The sequence below is a fragment of the Thunnus maccoyii genome, chromosome 8 (assembly GCF_910596095.1).
Source record: "Thunnus maccoyii chromosome 8, fThuMac1.1, whole genome shotgun sequence".
In the NCBI taxonomy this organism is placed as follows: Eukaryota; Metazoa; Chordata; class Actinopteri; order Scombriformes; family Scombridae; genus Thunnus; species Thunnus maccoyii.
Window position 1 is genome coordinate 20586548 of NC_056540.1, and position 16457 is coordinate 20603004.

Sequence of the window (16457 nt, forward strand, 5' to 3'; positions counted from 1 at the left end):
AATTTTATTTCTTAATTTATTCTTGTTTAGATTTGTTTATTAGTTTTTATGTTTAAAGAGAAATAAAGAAGTAGGCTTATCCTGTTGAAGAAGAGATGCTGTTAATTTATTTTAAACTGTTTCATTTGTTGTTTTTTAAAAAAAAATAGGCTATAAGCTTGATTTAAACAGAAATACATGTTTGCTGACTGTCTCATTATTCAAACAAATCCATATGGTAGCCCGACACTCTATGTCAGCAATTCAAATAGGCCGCAATTCAAATCTTGCACCATATGCAGCTGTCTTATATTGATTTTTAAATGCTCAAAAATATGTTCCCATGACTCTCTTGCGTTTGACTATATTAATGTGGTGGAAATCATTACTGAAACTCATGCCAATTGATCTTCTGATGCCAGATAGTCTATATGAAAAACAAAGGAGCAAATAGTGGAATCTTCATATTGAACAGCCAAATCCGATTCGACTGACAAAATTCTGAGTCGGGTGCAGCCTTACATAATTTGTTGAGAAAGCCTCTTGATTATTCAGTACTGTCACTTTTCTAGTTGGCAAAGGGGTTATTGTTCACAATAAGAAAACCCACTAGCTTCTCTCCACGATTAAATGTGCCCATTTTCTTTATACCTTCTGTCCTTGTTCAGTAAAGACTAAATGAGCTGCTTTCTACAGGACTCCTTGCCGTTTAGCATTCTCCTTAGAGATGCTGGCATGGACCTAGCTTCCTCTAGCTGGTTACACTCCACTGCAGATACAGTGTAGAATGGGGCCAAGCCATTGTCTGTGACCAGAATGAGCAGGAACAATAACGTTTAAATCCTTTAAATAGTAGCACCAAGGACTTAGTTTTCATTACAATAAAGTCACACAGAACCACACCCATCCATGCAATGTGTGTGGTAGTGAAGAACAGAGGAAATGGAGGAGAGACAGAGAAATGGTACTGTGCTCTCTGTTGAAAAGGCCACAGTCCTTTCATCTTTAACAAGACACAGATTTACCTGTCAACACAGAGGAGGCAGAGAGAGAATCTGTTTCTCCTCAGTGGGATAAAAGGAGAGCACTCTGAGTTTTTTTCTCAGTAAGAAATGAAAGGCTTGCAGCACAAAATACTCAAACAATGAGGAAAAGAGGACAATTCCTTCAGATTGTTGATTGTTGAGTAGTTGGGGTCTGTCACAACTGGCTCTTTTTTTATAGTTTCACTACATTTTGTGTGGCTGCATATTAACTTACCTACTGGTTCTGCCAGGTTATTATTGGTGACTAACTGGGTCAAAAGATCATTAAGTCTTAAACCTAGAGTGACTATTTGGTTTTATGAAGTACCAGATGTAGTATTTTATCATAAAATTATCAATGAGTACCATAGGTGACACAGGCAAAAATTTAATTATTTATGTGTAGCTGCTTTGATATCTGTATATATTTTGCTTACCTCAAGTGAGTTGCTGCCCTGTCACTTTCATTTACTGTATATTACGCTGGGATTGGGGGGGTATTAGAATGGATATTTTGATTCATAGACTGATGTTTTTTTACAGAATTGTGACTTACAGACTTACAGAATTTTGTGGTAAGGCTAAATTAAGGCATATATGCTCATATATTTTTTATTTAAAATGGAGATCAAGCCACAACGCTTCAAATTAAAGATGAAATATTCTTGGAAAGACACATCATCTTCATACCAATGTTGTAAAAAATGTTAAACTTCTATAAACTATTTAATAATATATGAGGGGTTATAAGCATTGATTTCAATGTTGGATATTCCACTTTGGAGGTAAACTCTTAATTTCTTCTATTTGCCAGTATGACGCTGCCCCTTCTTGGGTCTTTGGTGGAGCTCCTCCAGCCAGCATCCTATTAAGAGTCCATGTCTGCCCTCTGAGATCACTATAATAGCTTTTCAGTTTCATTTAACTGGCCATCCAGGGGGTCTCAAAAACACTTAAGAGCAATCGCCAGAGAATGATTGCCTTGCTTTATGCTGAGAGAAATACTAAGAAAGAGTAAGAGAGAATAACGAAGATAGATGTAGGCTGAGTGAGACAGTAATTCTCACTGATTCCAAAAGCTAGAGACTTTAGCTGGCTTGTGTGTATTTTATCTAAAAGAAGAAATATAATTTTTTGAGGTCCAACAGCAAATCCAAAAAAAAAAGAAAAAGAAAAAACATGTTTGTTGTAATACCGAAAGATGTAAGACATCACCATGTTTTGCACAAACTTTAAAAATAGCCCGTAATGCACAGTATTTACAAAATCTTTTTATATCATTTAAATTCCACATGTAGCTAGTGGTTTGGAAAGAGCTTTGCAAGGGAAAGAGGGAGGAAGAGAAATAAAGGAGAATTTGTTCCGGCAGCTCATAAAGATTCAGAGGCAGTGGTGTTACAGGGCACCAATTAAGAAGCTGTCTCTGCTCTGGCAATGGCATCTCCTCCAGCCATTACTCACTCCTCTTCTGGTTCCAGTCTGTGAATCTCAGCCCACAGCCTCTCATTCTGTCTTCCTTTGGATGAAGCAACTGTGCAAGTTCAGTTCACGTCATTCAAACCCAAACAGGAAAATCCTCTTACAATTCTTCCTTAAAGTCCTGATGCATGCCACAAAGAGCTGCCTTTATCAGGATAGTGTGTAGTCTGTTGAATGGTATCTGTCATTGGAAAAATGGGAAGATTTGTGTACAGGGATGGGAAAAAATGACAATATGGATGGTTGTTTTTGGGGATTTATGTTTAAAAATGAATAGCAGCGGCAGCGTTTAGGTGATACCATAATCCTGAGGTCAGTCATCCACCATTATAATCATATAATACTGTCACTAACAAGACTGGCACCAATCATCAGCAGTTTCCCGATGAAATCCTGCTTTGGTGATTGATGTGTTTACACAGGGATGGTCTCTGGATTGCTGCTGTAACAAAAATGCTGGGCTAAGTGAAGTGTCTGAAGGACTGGGTTTGCTGTTTCAGCCACAGACTCCCTTAGGGATGAACATCAAATAGCATTCTGGGCAGAAGGATGTTGACAACATCCTGAAACCAAAGACTGCGAACCTCAGATTACTGATATTTCTTAGGAAAAAGGCTGCTGAGAAGCATATTGGGCCGATGCTGCATACACAGCAAAGCCAAAGCATTAGCAACTCCTGAATTTATAATGCCATGCTGTGAACATAGGCTTTGTTTTTTTAGTTCAGCACCGACCTGGTCTGCTGTCACCGCTTGATTCAGCAGTTTGCAGGAAATTATAAGTAAAATCTCATGTTATACCAACACAGGATGCATTCTGCAAATTTTTTCATTGATACCTGTATCCTATTAATTACCATTATTGTTTTCTGTTGTTGTTTTTGTAACGTGAATGCGCTTCTCTTGTGTTTCCACAGTGGCAATGTACAGAGAGCCATCCCTTCATGACTTGACAGAGTTCTCCCGCTCTGGCAGCGGCACACCCACCAAGAGTCGGAGTGCCTCAGCTGTGCTCAACGGAGGCAAAGCCGTGAGCCAGAATGAGTCAACGTAGCCCGGCAGCCGCACCCAGGCCTGGGGCTGAACCACGAAACCTTACCTCCAGCAGAGCGTGAATCCAAGCAGACTTCTCTCTCCGATCAGCGGTTCAGGACTAGCTACGATACCATATACCACACACATACACCTAGACACCATTAATAAAAATAGTTAGGTACCATCCTGGTCACTCATTGTTTCCGTCTCAAAACAGCGTCAATAGTAAGAAACTTCACAGCATATATACCATTCTGGACTTAAAAAAAAACAATTAAAAGTTTTGTTTTGGGCTTGAGATTTATTTATTACCTTGATCATTCTCTTTTGGTGGTGAAAGCATACCAGTTAGCTCATCTTTTCATGTTTTTTATTTTCCTAATTTCCTGTCGACAGTAACTTTTCTTAGGTCATGTAGACACCAAGCACTCGTGCATCTGTCAGACAGGGGCAGGAAGTTAGACATGTAGGCGTTCAGGAAAGCCAGTAACGGTGCTGGTCTACAAGGCTGCAGTGGTACAGTACAAGCCCTGATCTTTGTCTCATCCATGCTTCTGTGAATACAAAGCCTATAAACTCCCTGGTGTGGCACAGCCTAGTGCTGCTGGGACTGTGGCCAGCCAGACGGTAGCTCTCCTGCATCCTAGTGCACACGCTCAGAGACTGAGCTCTCTAGCATGGGAAAATGAAGCCTATGTTCAGCTGACCTGAAATATAAGGGACAGTGTGGCTCTTGCAATTTTTTTCTTTCTTTTCAGAGATGCCACAGCTGCACCTTGGTTTTTGCTAATTTTCTGAATTAGCTGGGAGCTTTTTATTTGATTTATTTGACTTTTTATTTAACTGGTTTTGTTTTTGTCCCCTCTTGTTCTCTTCCCTTGTCATTGTTCAGTATTTGTATTTTTGTTGCTGTTGCACCATTGAAAGGGGTTCCAGCAAACCAAAGACTGAACGAAAGAGTGTCCCTTTAAGCCGCTGAAAACCAAGCCAGTATAGAGGCAAAGCTGGATTTTTTTTTTTTTTATTGTACATTTTTGATGAGAGAAAGCTAAGATTTTGGAAACAATGGAACAATGGGAAAAGGAAGTGATCTTAAACACTTTGGAGTTGTCAGCGTGCTTGATGTTGTGCTTTTTGCTGATATGCTCGATGGCCGAGGTATGAAACGACTATTCAGTGTCCCCATTCCCTTCTGTTTCTACTGTGTCACAATGTCTCCGTCTCTTGTCCTCGTGATCTGTTTCCTCCCTTTGTGCTTGTGTCATAATTCGACCTCCCCGCCATCCTTTTTTGTCGACTTCTATTGACTGATACAGTTCACCATAGGAATATGGTGCAAGCCCCTTCCCAGGATGCTTGTTATGTGTTTGAGTAACTTATTGTGGTGACAATATTTTCTATATTAAAAAAGAATACTGTGGACTTTTAGGTGGCTTAACATTTTATAGGACACGTCATATTTGTAAAAGTGGAAAAAAAAAGAAAAAAACATTCAAAAATGAACATCTTCCCTTTCTTGCACAGGGCATGTACAAACACAATTATGTACAAAAAGGACCCTTTTTGTGGGCTATGTACTCTCTTCCCTTCAGCTACATAACTTTTTTCTGGTACATGCTTCTGGGAGGCTTTCTTTTCTTGGTTTCCTCCAGAGGTGGTTTGTATTAGGTGAACCTATCTGTTGCATGGGAGAAAGCAGGGAATTCTGGTCTAGAGCTGCATGATGTAGGCTATGTGTATTAACCCATGTTGGATCATGTGTTCCAAACTACCAGGCTAAATCTGATAAAACAACATATACAGGCAGACATTGTGGCTGTCTGATAACTTCCAGTTGTTTATTATTTGTTGTATACACAAAAATGCACTGAATAAAATGTTTATATTAAGATATACTTTTAAAATGTGTCAGACTTTCTTCTTTGTCCCATCACTTGCCTTATTTATGTACTCAAAATAACCTATATAGTCCAGCCTACAGCCATTCCAATTATAGAGAAGACTGTGTTGTGGGAATTAGAGTTCAGATAGAAACTACTGAACATACACTCATACCTGGCCTCTTTCCTGTTTGTGGACACCAACATATCACATAGACGTGGGATATGCCTTTAATTGCCTCAGAGTTGAGGCCGGTAGACGGGCTTATGAGCTCATTCTAGCTAATAAATCAATATCTCTTTTGGATTTGAAAATCTGAAGACTAGATAACTGGATATTGCTCCACTGCTGTGGCTCTATCGTGTGTCTGTATGATTGCTGCCTTTGCTCAATAACATCACAATAAGTAAGCAAAAGCAGGATCACTTTTACTTCTTTCCAAAAGGCTGACCTTGAGATAAGCCATGGTAAAAGTGATTCAAATCTTGTCCTCCAAGCAGATAAAGCCCATTTGCACCAAGGCACAAGATCACACATCCAGGCTGTGCATGATGGGTAAAATCATAACACTTCAGTGCTATAGGGTCTTAATATGTGCAGAGAGGACATGACACTAGGTAGTAATTACACAGCAAGTCCGTCACTACTAAGACAAGCTGGGAAAGGATGATCTGAATGATGGCATGACACTGTGTTAACCTACTAGGCTTTGTTAATAAGGTCAGCCCTCTCTCCCACACTGTCTCTGTCATCTCGGGAAGAAGCACTTTCTTTAATTAGGGGTTTTGTCCATGATCACTCTACTCTGATTGTCACCCACAGTGCATGTCAGGGATGCTGAGGGTAAAAATGTGACACAAAGAACAAGCGATGGAAGAAAAAAGGCAACCTGACTGCAAATACTATTGTAGAGAGTGCAATGGGAAATACAACAAGAATACTGAAGTTTTCTGAATTGATTTTCTGAACAAATGTATTTAATAAGATATGTAAATAAAAGACAAATTACTTTCCATTTTTATGAAATAACCGCTATTGAAAATTCAAAAGAATTCAGCTAACAGACATTTAAAGATAAACATTTAAATAAAAATTTACAGAAAGAGCAATACGGTACGCAATAATTTCTGAATTTGAATTTACTACACATCAGTGACATAAAAACCACCTCCTGGAAATGTTTCCCTTTCTTAATAAACTGTCAAGCTCAAAGAGTGGTTGTTAAAGAACAATCAATTTTATTGAACACCTCCACCACCTCAATACATCAAGTATCAGAATACTGTATCATGTTATTTGAGATATTATATGTACATAATGTGGGGATATATGGTACGCTGGCACACCTGGAAAGTGTAATATTAAAAAGCCCAACGTATATTCCAAATATAAACAGAGGCTGCTTGACCACCAAAATTCAAGGATTTGATTCAGCGTGAAGCATTCTTGCATGAGATTGATTTATTTAAGTAGTAGCCTACAAATATGGATTATTTCTAAAAAGGACTTGTAGTAGTTCAGTATACTTTGTTTAAAATGTCAAAGGTCAGTTCAATGCACGGCTTGATGTCAGAGTGTAAATTTATTATGATTTTTATAGTAGTAAAAAAGATTACACCGAGACTTGATTACCATAATGGCCCAGAGATCATTTTTATGAGATGAATGAATGATGAATGATGAATGATAAAATGCTGAAAAATAAATGATTCATAGTAAAATATTAACTATTCATGCTTACTATTGATGTAAAAAAGTAATCAGTTAATGAAAAAACCCTTTCTGATATATAGTGAGCTTAATAGTACCAATGCAAAATTGTAGTGCTATATATTACATGTGTCTTTCTGTTTACGATTAACAGAAATGATAAAAATATGTTACCAGCCTGCATATGTTTTCTCGATCAAAGCAAATAATCCAAGTAATCTGCAAGCACCAGGAATCTCATCAAAAGTGCAAAAGACTGCTGTTAAAAATTTTGATCCTCTTCCATCCAAAGTGCTTTTAAACATTAATAAGGACCATAAGTTTCCACAGCATTGTGATGGACAATGGATGGACAGTTCTTCTGAAAAATGTTGAGTGAACACTCACTTGTCACTTAATTAGTCTAAAGATATAAGTTGTGTCATTGTTCAATAATATAAGCGCAAAAGAGACTTTTGCTGGTTACTACAGCCAATTGTACAACTGTACAATAGGCTCCCTCTTCATCCTCAGAGTGTGAGATAGAGTAGGCATCAATTTGGTCTTTGGAGACTGCCTCATTACGCCTATTGCCAGCAGAGACACAGGACTAATAGGCCTCTGTAATATAGGCCCTGATATGAGCTACTTCATCGTTCATGTAGTTTGACATCCCCCTACTCCCTTCATTTCCTTTTGCCCATCTCTAGACTCCATTCATTAGCATGGGACAGTCCAATTTATTAACGGAGGCCTGCCTGCCTTGTTCAGAGATGGTGATGTGAGGAGCGGCCACTTTCCCTCTGTGGCATCTCTTTCTCTCTTTCCCTCTGTTGCTCTCTCTCTTTCTTTCACTCACTGACCAATCAGTTATTCTGCCCGTCACTTGGCCAGACTAATGAGTCTTCATGAAGCCTGCAAAAAGAGCAGATGCAAATCCTGAGGGTGTGTGTCTTTCACACACAAAGCCACACACATATACACACACATCAAGCAAAGCTATTGTCACGCCAGTGTGCGAGGATTTGAGATCTTGAGTGAGATCAATCTGCAATTATCTGTCACGAATCAGACAGAACTGATGGAGCTGTGATATATGTGAGCACTGTGTACCTGCGAATGCTATAACTTATTACTCTTTATCACTGCCAGCACAGGCTGACTGGCTTCACTTCTCCCCCTCTCTCTCTCACCCAGTCTCCCCTTCTGTCTCTCCATCTTGGTCATCGTCTTCACTATCGCACTTTAAAAAAAAAATTCTTAACATATACAGAAATTACATGAATGTAATTCGCTTTACTGTATGTACCATTTAATGACATCGCTCACAGCAATGTCTTCTTTCTTTTGATGCCACATTAATTTTGCTATTATTGAATGTATTGATGTTGATGAATTATTCATTAATGCTTTACAAATCAGCAATAAAACATAAAGTAACAGTAAGCAAGGCATTAATGAATGATTGATTAAATCATAAATAACTAAATAAATTTTTTTGTGAAGTGGTATCAAAAGAAAACACTTGTTCTGTGTTTGCATAGTTGATGCATATCAGTCATCAGCTTTTCTAGTCTAGAAGTGAAAAACCTGTAATCCAGATCGATAGACTGATAAAGAGTCATGTTTGAAACTCATATTTTTCATATTCTTTTCATAAAATGTAATATTCCATTGGGATTCTTGAGAGCTCTTCCTCACTTATAATGTTGATGTTACAGATGTGTCTTGTTGCCTTTTACAATTCTTTTCTTACAATGTTGTCACAAGAGGTGTGTTATACAGGAAACAATTTCCCAACTGCCAGTCAAGAAGTCAATGCATGAAATTACTACAAGCTTAAATGATTTGCTCCTTGTATTTTGCACACAATTTAATGTACAACAAACTGAGTTAAGTGCAGCTTCCCAGAAATATTGATGCTTTTACAACCTTCGGAAGAAGACAAAGACAACTGGATTTAATTGACTGTCTGACGCAGAAGCCTCCCACGAGGGGCAGCTGCAGCTCACATCTGTGCTCCTTCTCAATTTCCTTCTTTATCTGTTTATTGTGGACAATTTAGACCTAATTTACGCTACACATTGATATGTTATCTGCAGATGAAAAGGGTGGATGAAAAATTGTGTATTGTCAAGAATCTGGCTACTTAAACGTAAAGCTTTATTGTCATTTTTCACAAGTCCAAATCTCTGAAAATGGGCTATACAAAAAAGAGGGAAAAAATTCAAGCTAACAGACTATAAATGCCATGCTATATGGCTTTAAACCTTGGAGATATCTCTAAGAATAAACAGAAAGGATTAGGGACAAAGAAAATGTGATAGAGCAGAAGGAAATGGGATAGAAAAGCTTAACAGCGAGATAAATACAGTCACCCAGCCAGCTAGCGTCAGGAAACAAAGTTGTGCATAAGACCTCCTAGGGAGAAAACAGCAGAAATGAGTGACACTTTAGTTATTGTGTAACAGTGCACTGAGCTGTCATATTATGCCTGGGCTTTCACATGAAAAAACAAAACAACCTACAAATATAAATGTATCAGGTGACAGCAGCCCAAGACACAAGCCGACTAAAACCCTGTAGCTTTCAGCTCATGCATGAAAAGCTTGTTAGGTCAAGAAACTGATGAAACTGAATGAAATGCATCACGGCTAACCCTGAAAATACCAGGCCTCTTTGTCCCTTGACACCCTTGTGCCCTCTGTGAGCTGAGAGTCCAAATAGAGTCTGCTGGTATTTGTCCCTCTAACAACCTCTCTTCCATCATCCTCCCCATGTTCCTCTGGTTGGCACAGAAAAGGCAGTAGCTTCACTCTCAACAGATTACCCTGAGCAGAGAGTGTCTTGCACCTCCGCTTATCAGTGTCACCAGCACATCGGAGCACCAGGGACAGGCAGAAAAGATGGGTAAGACACGTTGCCCAGAGAATGCACATTGATAATATCCACCACAAATAGCAACAGACATCTCTGCTTCCCCCATTAGAGGTGCAGTACAGCTGAGGTGTCACCTCCTGCTTTTTCTTCAGGCTACAGTGGGATTTAATGTGGATTGTTTATCAGAGATGAGACCACGACCCGGTTGTTGTTACTGAGAAAGAAACTGAAAGGGAATATACTGGAACACAGAATTCGTGACACATTTGTTGTTGTGTTGGCTCTGTACTCCAGCACGCTGAATTTAAAATGAATCAATGACTACGGAGGTTACAGTGTTGACTTTCAGCTGTAATTTGATGTTGTTTACATCCACATCGGATCACCAAAATGCAGAAATTTTTCCTACATATTCTCCCTATTTCAATATTTTAGAAAAAAATAATGTGGAAATCGTATATAGCCAAAGACTAACAAAAGTAAAAACACTCCATATGTACAATATAGTACACTATATTTACTGTCCACCCTTTCATTTGAGTTTCCGAATTCCTACAATGAAATGAAAAAGCAATGTCCATGGCTTGTACACTACTTTCTGATAAGAATCACACAATGCATCATTGACATTGTTGCGTTCATTTGCAGACACTGTTGCCTCATTTGAGTGACAAGCAAGCTTTACTGTAAGGAAGTTGCAATTTAGTCAGCAAACAGCCTTAGTTTTATCCATAGTTCCATTTATTTATTGTGTCAAATGCAAAATGCTTCCATACATTACTTCTCAGATGGTTTGGTGTCATTATCCATTCTGCATGGCTCCCTCATTTTCTCCATTTTGTTTTAGCAAAGATAATAACAATAGTGTAGTCTGATAAGGTAATAGGGTGTAATATGAGTCACATGTAAAGTGCACACCCTGTTTAACTTACACACTGAATTGCAACCCACTCCTGATAGTGAATTTTGACTTCATTCTGATTCATTTTTACCCCCTGTTCAAATATAATGTAGAAATAAAAAGTGACAGCCCAAAAATATAGAACAGTGAGTCCTGCAGGATTCACTGTTCCAATATGGATGTGATCTCTCTCAAAGAAACACCATTAAAGTCAGCACTTCAACCTCATAGTCACCATTTCATATAAAGTCCAGTGCAGAGTCAAAACTATGAAAAACATATCACTGACTTAATGCTGTCTGACTGCACCATTTATATGTGTCTGTCTGTCCATCTACCCATCTCATCTTCCATTGATGGCACACAGAGCAGATAGATGTTGATGTAGAGTGGAAATTGTTCAAATTTAATGCAAACGGATGCTTCTTTATTCATATTATGCGGTGGACGGGTTTATTCTACTCAAAGATTTACAGTAGCACTCCCATTTCAGTAAGATAGAAAATCACAGCTGCTGATTTCTATCTGGAAACCATTTGGACATTGAAGGACTTCTGACAAGACAGGGAAATTGCATCATTATGGAAGCTTTTAGTTACAGCATAACACTGTATTTTCTCTATATTACAGAATTATCCCGCACAGTATAACAACACAAAAGCTGTAATAAAATACCTTATTAAAAGCCATTTGTCTGATTTGAGCAATCCAGTAATGACATATTCATTTGCACACATGTCATATGTCAGAGGTCTGCTGTACATCTGGATCTCCTAGACATTTTTATCTGGGATCATATATACAATGATAGGTTCGCACAAGACCCACCATTATGTCAAACATTATATAAATACACAGGGAGTCATTAGACAGAATGGAGGAAAATGACTGGTTGATGCTGCACCACGAAAGCTTGAAAGGGTTATGACAACCAATGAGTGATCACATATCCCAGTGTCAGTCAGGAAAGTCAGATTAACATTATCATAATCCAGACAAAGAGACCAACCCATTACTTTAATGAATAATCCCCAGTTAATAACATGGAAGAGCAGCTTTAGATGTGAATTATGGATAATTAAGGAGTAAACAATGAGTGCTGTTTTTTGTAGGCCAGCTGTTCTCATTACAGTTTTTTATTATGTATTTGCACCCAAAAAAGCAGCCCCTTGGTAAAAAAGCTACCAACTGGAGTCTTATTGTTTTGTATCAACTGTGGACAAGCTCGCCTACCTACAGTGGATTCTACAGTAACTAATATCGAGCCTTACATACAAGGTTTTATCCAGTGGGTGAGACTTTGATGTTGTCTCAAGACTTATAAACTGTACATACCTCTGAACAAGTCAAATATTCATAAGGATCTCAAAGAGAGGAGTCCTTGCAGACACATCCACTTAAAAAAATCCTGGGGCTGTCTGATCTAAATGTGACATTGATGAGATGTGCAACTCTGTGCCTTGTACTTGACAGTTTAAAAAATGTATTTAAACGATTTAAAAACATTTTGTAATCATCTACAAAAATGACAGGAAACAATGAAGGTAACTGCAAAAGAGGACACTATTTTATATGTTGTAGCATTGGGAAAATGACTGTATGGTTTTGCAGGTGTTGGGCTTTTAGCAACCCTTCTCTGTGATATTCTAACCAATGTACTTGATCATTATGTGATCAGTGCCAGGAGTTATTTTGCACAAAGCAAACAAAATTACAAAATATTAAAATATTTCCTTGTGGCTCTATTGTATTCTCGTTTATTGAGGTTTAAGTCTGGAGAGAGTTTGTATTTCTGGTTTATTAATGATTCATTCCTCCCTGAAGGATTATTAAATGTCAGAGGAAAATGTTATCTGGCATTAAGCTCTTCCTCTTTGAATCTGAGGGACTGACACCAAAGCCTGATGTTTACCGTCAGAGATTATGATAGGCTAGTTTTTCATAGGAATGAGAAACATGCTGTGCATACACCATTACAAAATGGCCCAGAAATGTAAGATGTGGTGCTTTTTTTTGTATTTCTGGGTGGATATGTTCTGAAAAAATAAAATCTTTTACTTGGCACAGAAGGGTAAACATCTATGCTTTGTTCCCTATGCACTACTGTAGGCCCATTGCGAGTAGGAATTTCACAATGAAGGAAGATATAAAGGAAAGATCAGCTGCATTTTAATCCTTACATTTCTGCTTTTTCCTGTGGTGTGAGATTTTGAGATTTGCATCATTACACTTGGAATAAACAACATACTGTATAGTTGTAAAAGAGCAGGATCAGAAACATATCATCTACTTTGATATTGTGAGTTCAAATAGCAAACAATGTCTGAGGTCATGCCCTCACTCTCCTCTTGTCTGTTCAGCCACTCTTCTTCTCCACATCAATCAAAAGAAGAAAAATGTTACGTAATTGTCTATTTTTTCAAAATATGACACTTTAATTTATTATGATGCCATTTGAGTCATGTTTTAGAGACGTTTCTGTGAACTCGATGTGTATTTTTTTTCATCAGATACTATGAACTGGTCTTGTGTCAGACCCTCCAACTGTATTTCTTAACTCTATTCTCAGTTCTCACTGTCTTTTTATTACTCTGCCGCCATTTCAAAAGAACACCTTCAGTATAACACCTATCAACCACATTACTGTGTAAATATATATTAATACAGACATGGACATTACCAATTAATTTTGTTGCCTGAAAAACTCTTTGAAATCAGATTCATTCAGAAGGTGTTTGAACAAGCAGCATGCACCAACGTTATGCAACTGCAGTACACTTCAACAGTGTTTCCACTTTTTGTTTCACCGTTTCTTAACCTGTTCCAACTGGACCTACTTCAGTAACCTCCACTTATTCAAATTGCAGTCCTGCAAAGCCAAGTCATTCCCTCTGGACGATAGAAGAAACACTTGGTGTACTACTCACTTCCCCAGCCTGTCTAACATACTCAGTATGTGATCTCCAGCACTGTGAATCACCCTTTCCTACCACAATCATCCACACAATCAGTAAACAGTTATCACGTTTCCACCACAAAGTCAAGAATCTGATCTTATTTCTTGCCATTCTTGTTTTTGTTATTTGCATATATTAACATCATACATAGTCATCTGCAGTCAGAAAGCAGATAGCGTTCTTTCCATTCTGCCTCTCTCCACTTTTATTGTTAATAACCACCCATTTTTCTCTTTGTGCTGCTTGGTGTTCTCCTTCCATCACCTCCGTCTCACTCCCCTCAACTCCATGTGCGGGAGGGAATCCCAGCTCTTGCCTCACTGCAGTGGATGAGGTCAGCCGTTACATAACAACCAGACAACCAGCATTCACCTCTGTGAGCATGCAGTCAAGCAATATGGCAAGCAGTGAGAGGCAGGCAGGCAGGGGCCACATCCAATATTTATGAAGCCTCTGCAGCATAAATGCATTCTTCTCCTGTCCTGCCCTGCTACAGTACAGTAGACAGCTCTTGGTAAACGGGTATGTGGGGAAAACATTTTCCCTCCAGTCCTCTATCCTGCATCATTCGCTCCTGCAGCACATCCATGCCAAATGAGGATACAGTACTTAAAATACTTACAGGGATACAAATAACAGAGAGCCTGAGGGAGAATTAATGAGGACTCAGATCACTGCCTGTCGAACTAGAAAATACAGTATGTGCTGAACTGACCCAGCAGATGCGAGAGTAGATATCTTAAGAATATCTCATAAAATCAGTGACAGAGATCACATAATGAAATGTGTGTCATAATGTTTTGATGTTACATTAAATACGTATCACTGGCAAATAATACTACTAACTAACTAAAACAGAATCTGTAAAAGGTGTAGTCCATGATGTCTCATCCCTGTCAAAACAACAAGAGCAGCTTTAATATCCTGCTGGATTGACTGCCACAAGCCGAGGTCCAGGAATGAATCAATATCGCCGCCTTTATCGTATTGGTGTTATGGCGTGATTTACTGATCTGATATTTGAGAAAAGCAATTTGCTCTGCTGAGAAAACATGACAGTTTGTGAAGGCTATTTCCTCCTCAACATATGCATACCAGTAACACCCCCACACAAATAAATGGTTTTGACATTAAACATGTGATGAGAGAATGGAGTGAGTGAACTGAAGATAAAGAAAAGGACTTTAGACATGTGTGAGCTAGGGGAAACTAAAAAGGTGAAGGGAGAAGACAGAGATTACAGTATGAAATGAACAAGACAGAAAAATAGTGCAAAATATCAAGCTCCCATAGGGAAGCCTCATATCTGATCATGGGTTGACTGCTTGCAATAACTGAATGTTTTGTAAAGGGAGTGTGCAGTCTGCCAAAGCTGAAAAATACTACTGTACGTTTCCATCCAAATGCTGAGCAAATGCCAATCTGAAACCATTTCACAAAAGTGTCAGCAAGAGAAACTGGATATCAACATCTAATTTCATCAATGTAGATTATATTTAAGGAAGAAACTGTGAATATTTTTTGTCATTTGTGTATGGCAGCTGTTTTCTCTACAGTTTTTATGATGTTTTTGCCCTAAAAAATGACACTGACATACAGTAGAGATAAAGAAATCTTCTTAGAAGAATCTAAAAAAGTTCCAGTAACTCCTAACACATGGCATTTCATTGTTATTGTCCACTTAAGATATATTTATTTTTTACAAACACAACTTGGCCACCATTAGGGAAAGAATGCAGTTTCGGTTAAAATAAGTACACAGGTATAGTTAGGAAAACATCTTGGTTTCTGCTAAGGTTAGGGTCTTCCGTTGTCATGGTTACAATAATAACCATGTGATTAAGTTTAGGGAACAAATGTTGTCATTGTTAGAAGAAACCAACATTGACTGTTGGTAGGAAATGGGAAACAACAATCTAACAGCAATCTAATGTGGCATCCAACCCGACCACCTTCCTCTACAGACTTTGGGACTCTATAATTACATAACTCGACTTCCTCCTTTTCTCCCAACAGACAAGACCATAATTAGCCTACCGCCACCTCTAGAGGGCTTTGTCACCTGAACGTGAACAAATGTCGTTTTGGGGCATTTGTTGAAACGACCAATGCTGTCGTTTTTCTTGGGAGGTAAGTCTCATTGTAAATGCAATCGGCCCAACAATCATAATGTGTGTCTGTCTTTACACACCAAACTGCAAGCTCCCTTTGAGATTTCTCTCCCTCTCTCATCTCTATCTCTCTCTCTCTCTCCCCCTCTATCACACAACTCCACACTGTCTCCCCTTCTCTTTCACACAATTACACTCCCTTTCTCGATTTCTCTTGTGGCTCTCTGTTCTGCTACATATCTCCTGGTCTTATCTCCTGTACACAATCGCTTTCTCTCTCCCTCCGGCTGCAGCCTCCTTGTGCTTTATGTCATATCTTTAGTCTTGATCTCTATGTGATTGTTGTCTCTGTGCTTCACACAAGCAGCGTACTGTTGTGGAAATTGCTTTAGCGCAGTAAACCGTCCCCCTCCTCTTTCTGATAACTTGGTGGTGTTGATTCCACTTATCAATAGTGGAACTTGTGGTTAGGATAAATAATGCACATGCTTTGAAATCTGTGGCTTAAAATCCCCATTAAC

The 16457-nt window shown here is 38.6% G+C and overlaps 1 protein-coding gene across 6 annotated transcripts in view; it reads left to right on the plus strand.

Moving 5' to 3' along the window:
• fgf13a (fibroblast growth factor 13a) overlaps nucleotides 1-5384 on the plus strand; it is a 117501-nt gene extending 112117 nt beyond the window's left edge. For all 6 annotated transcript variants that reach the window (XM_042418791.1, XM_042418793.1, XM_042418790.1 and 3 more), the window contains one exon: nucleotides 3400-5384. In XM_042418791.1, the coding sequence (XP_042274725.1) occupies nucleotides 3400-3536 (137 nt within the window). In that variant the 3' untranslated portion in view covers nucleotides 3537-5384. The remainder of the gene's footprint in view (nucleotides 1-3399) is intronic.
• The last annotated feature ends 11073 nt before the right edge of the window (nucleotides 5385-16457 follow it).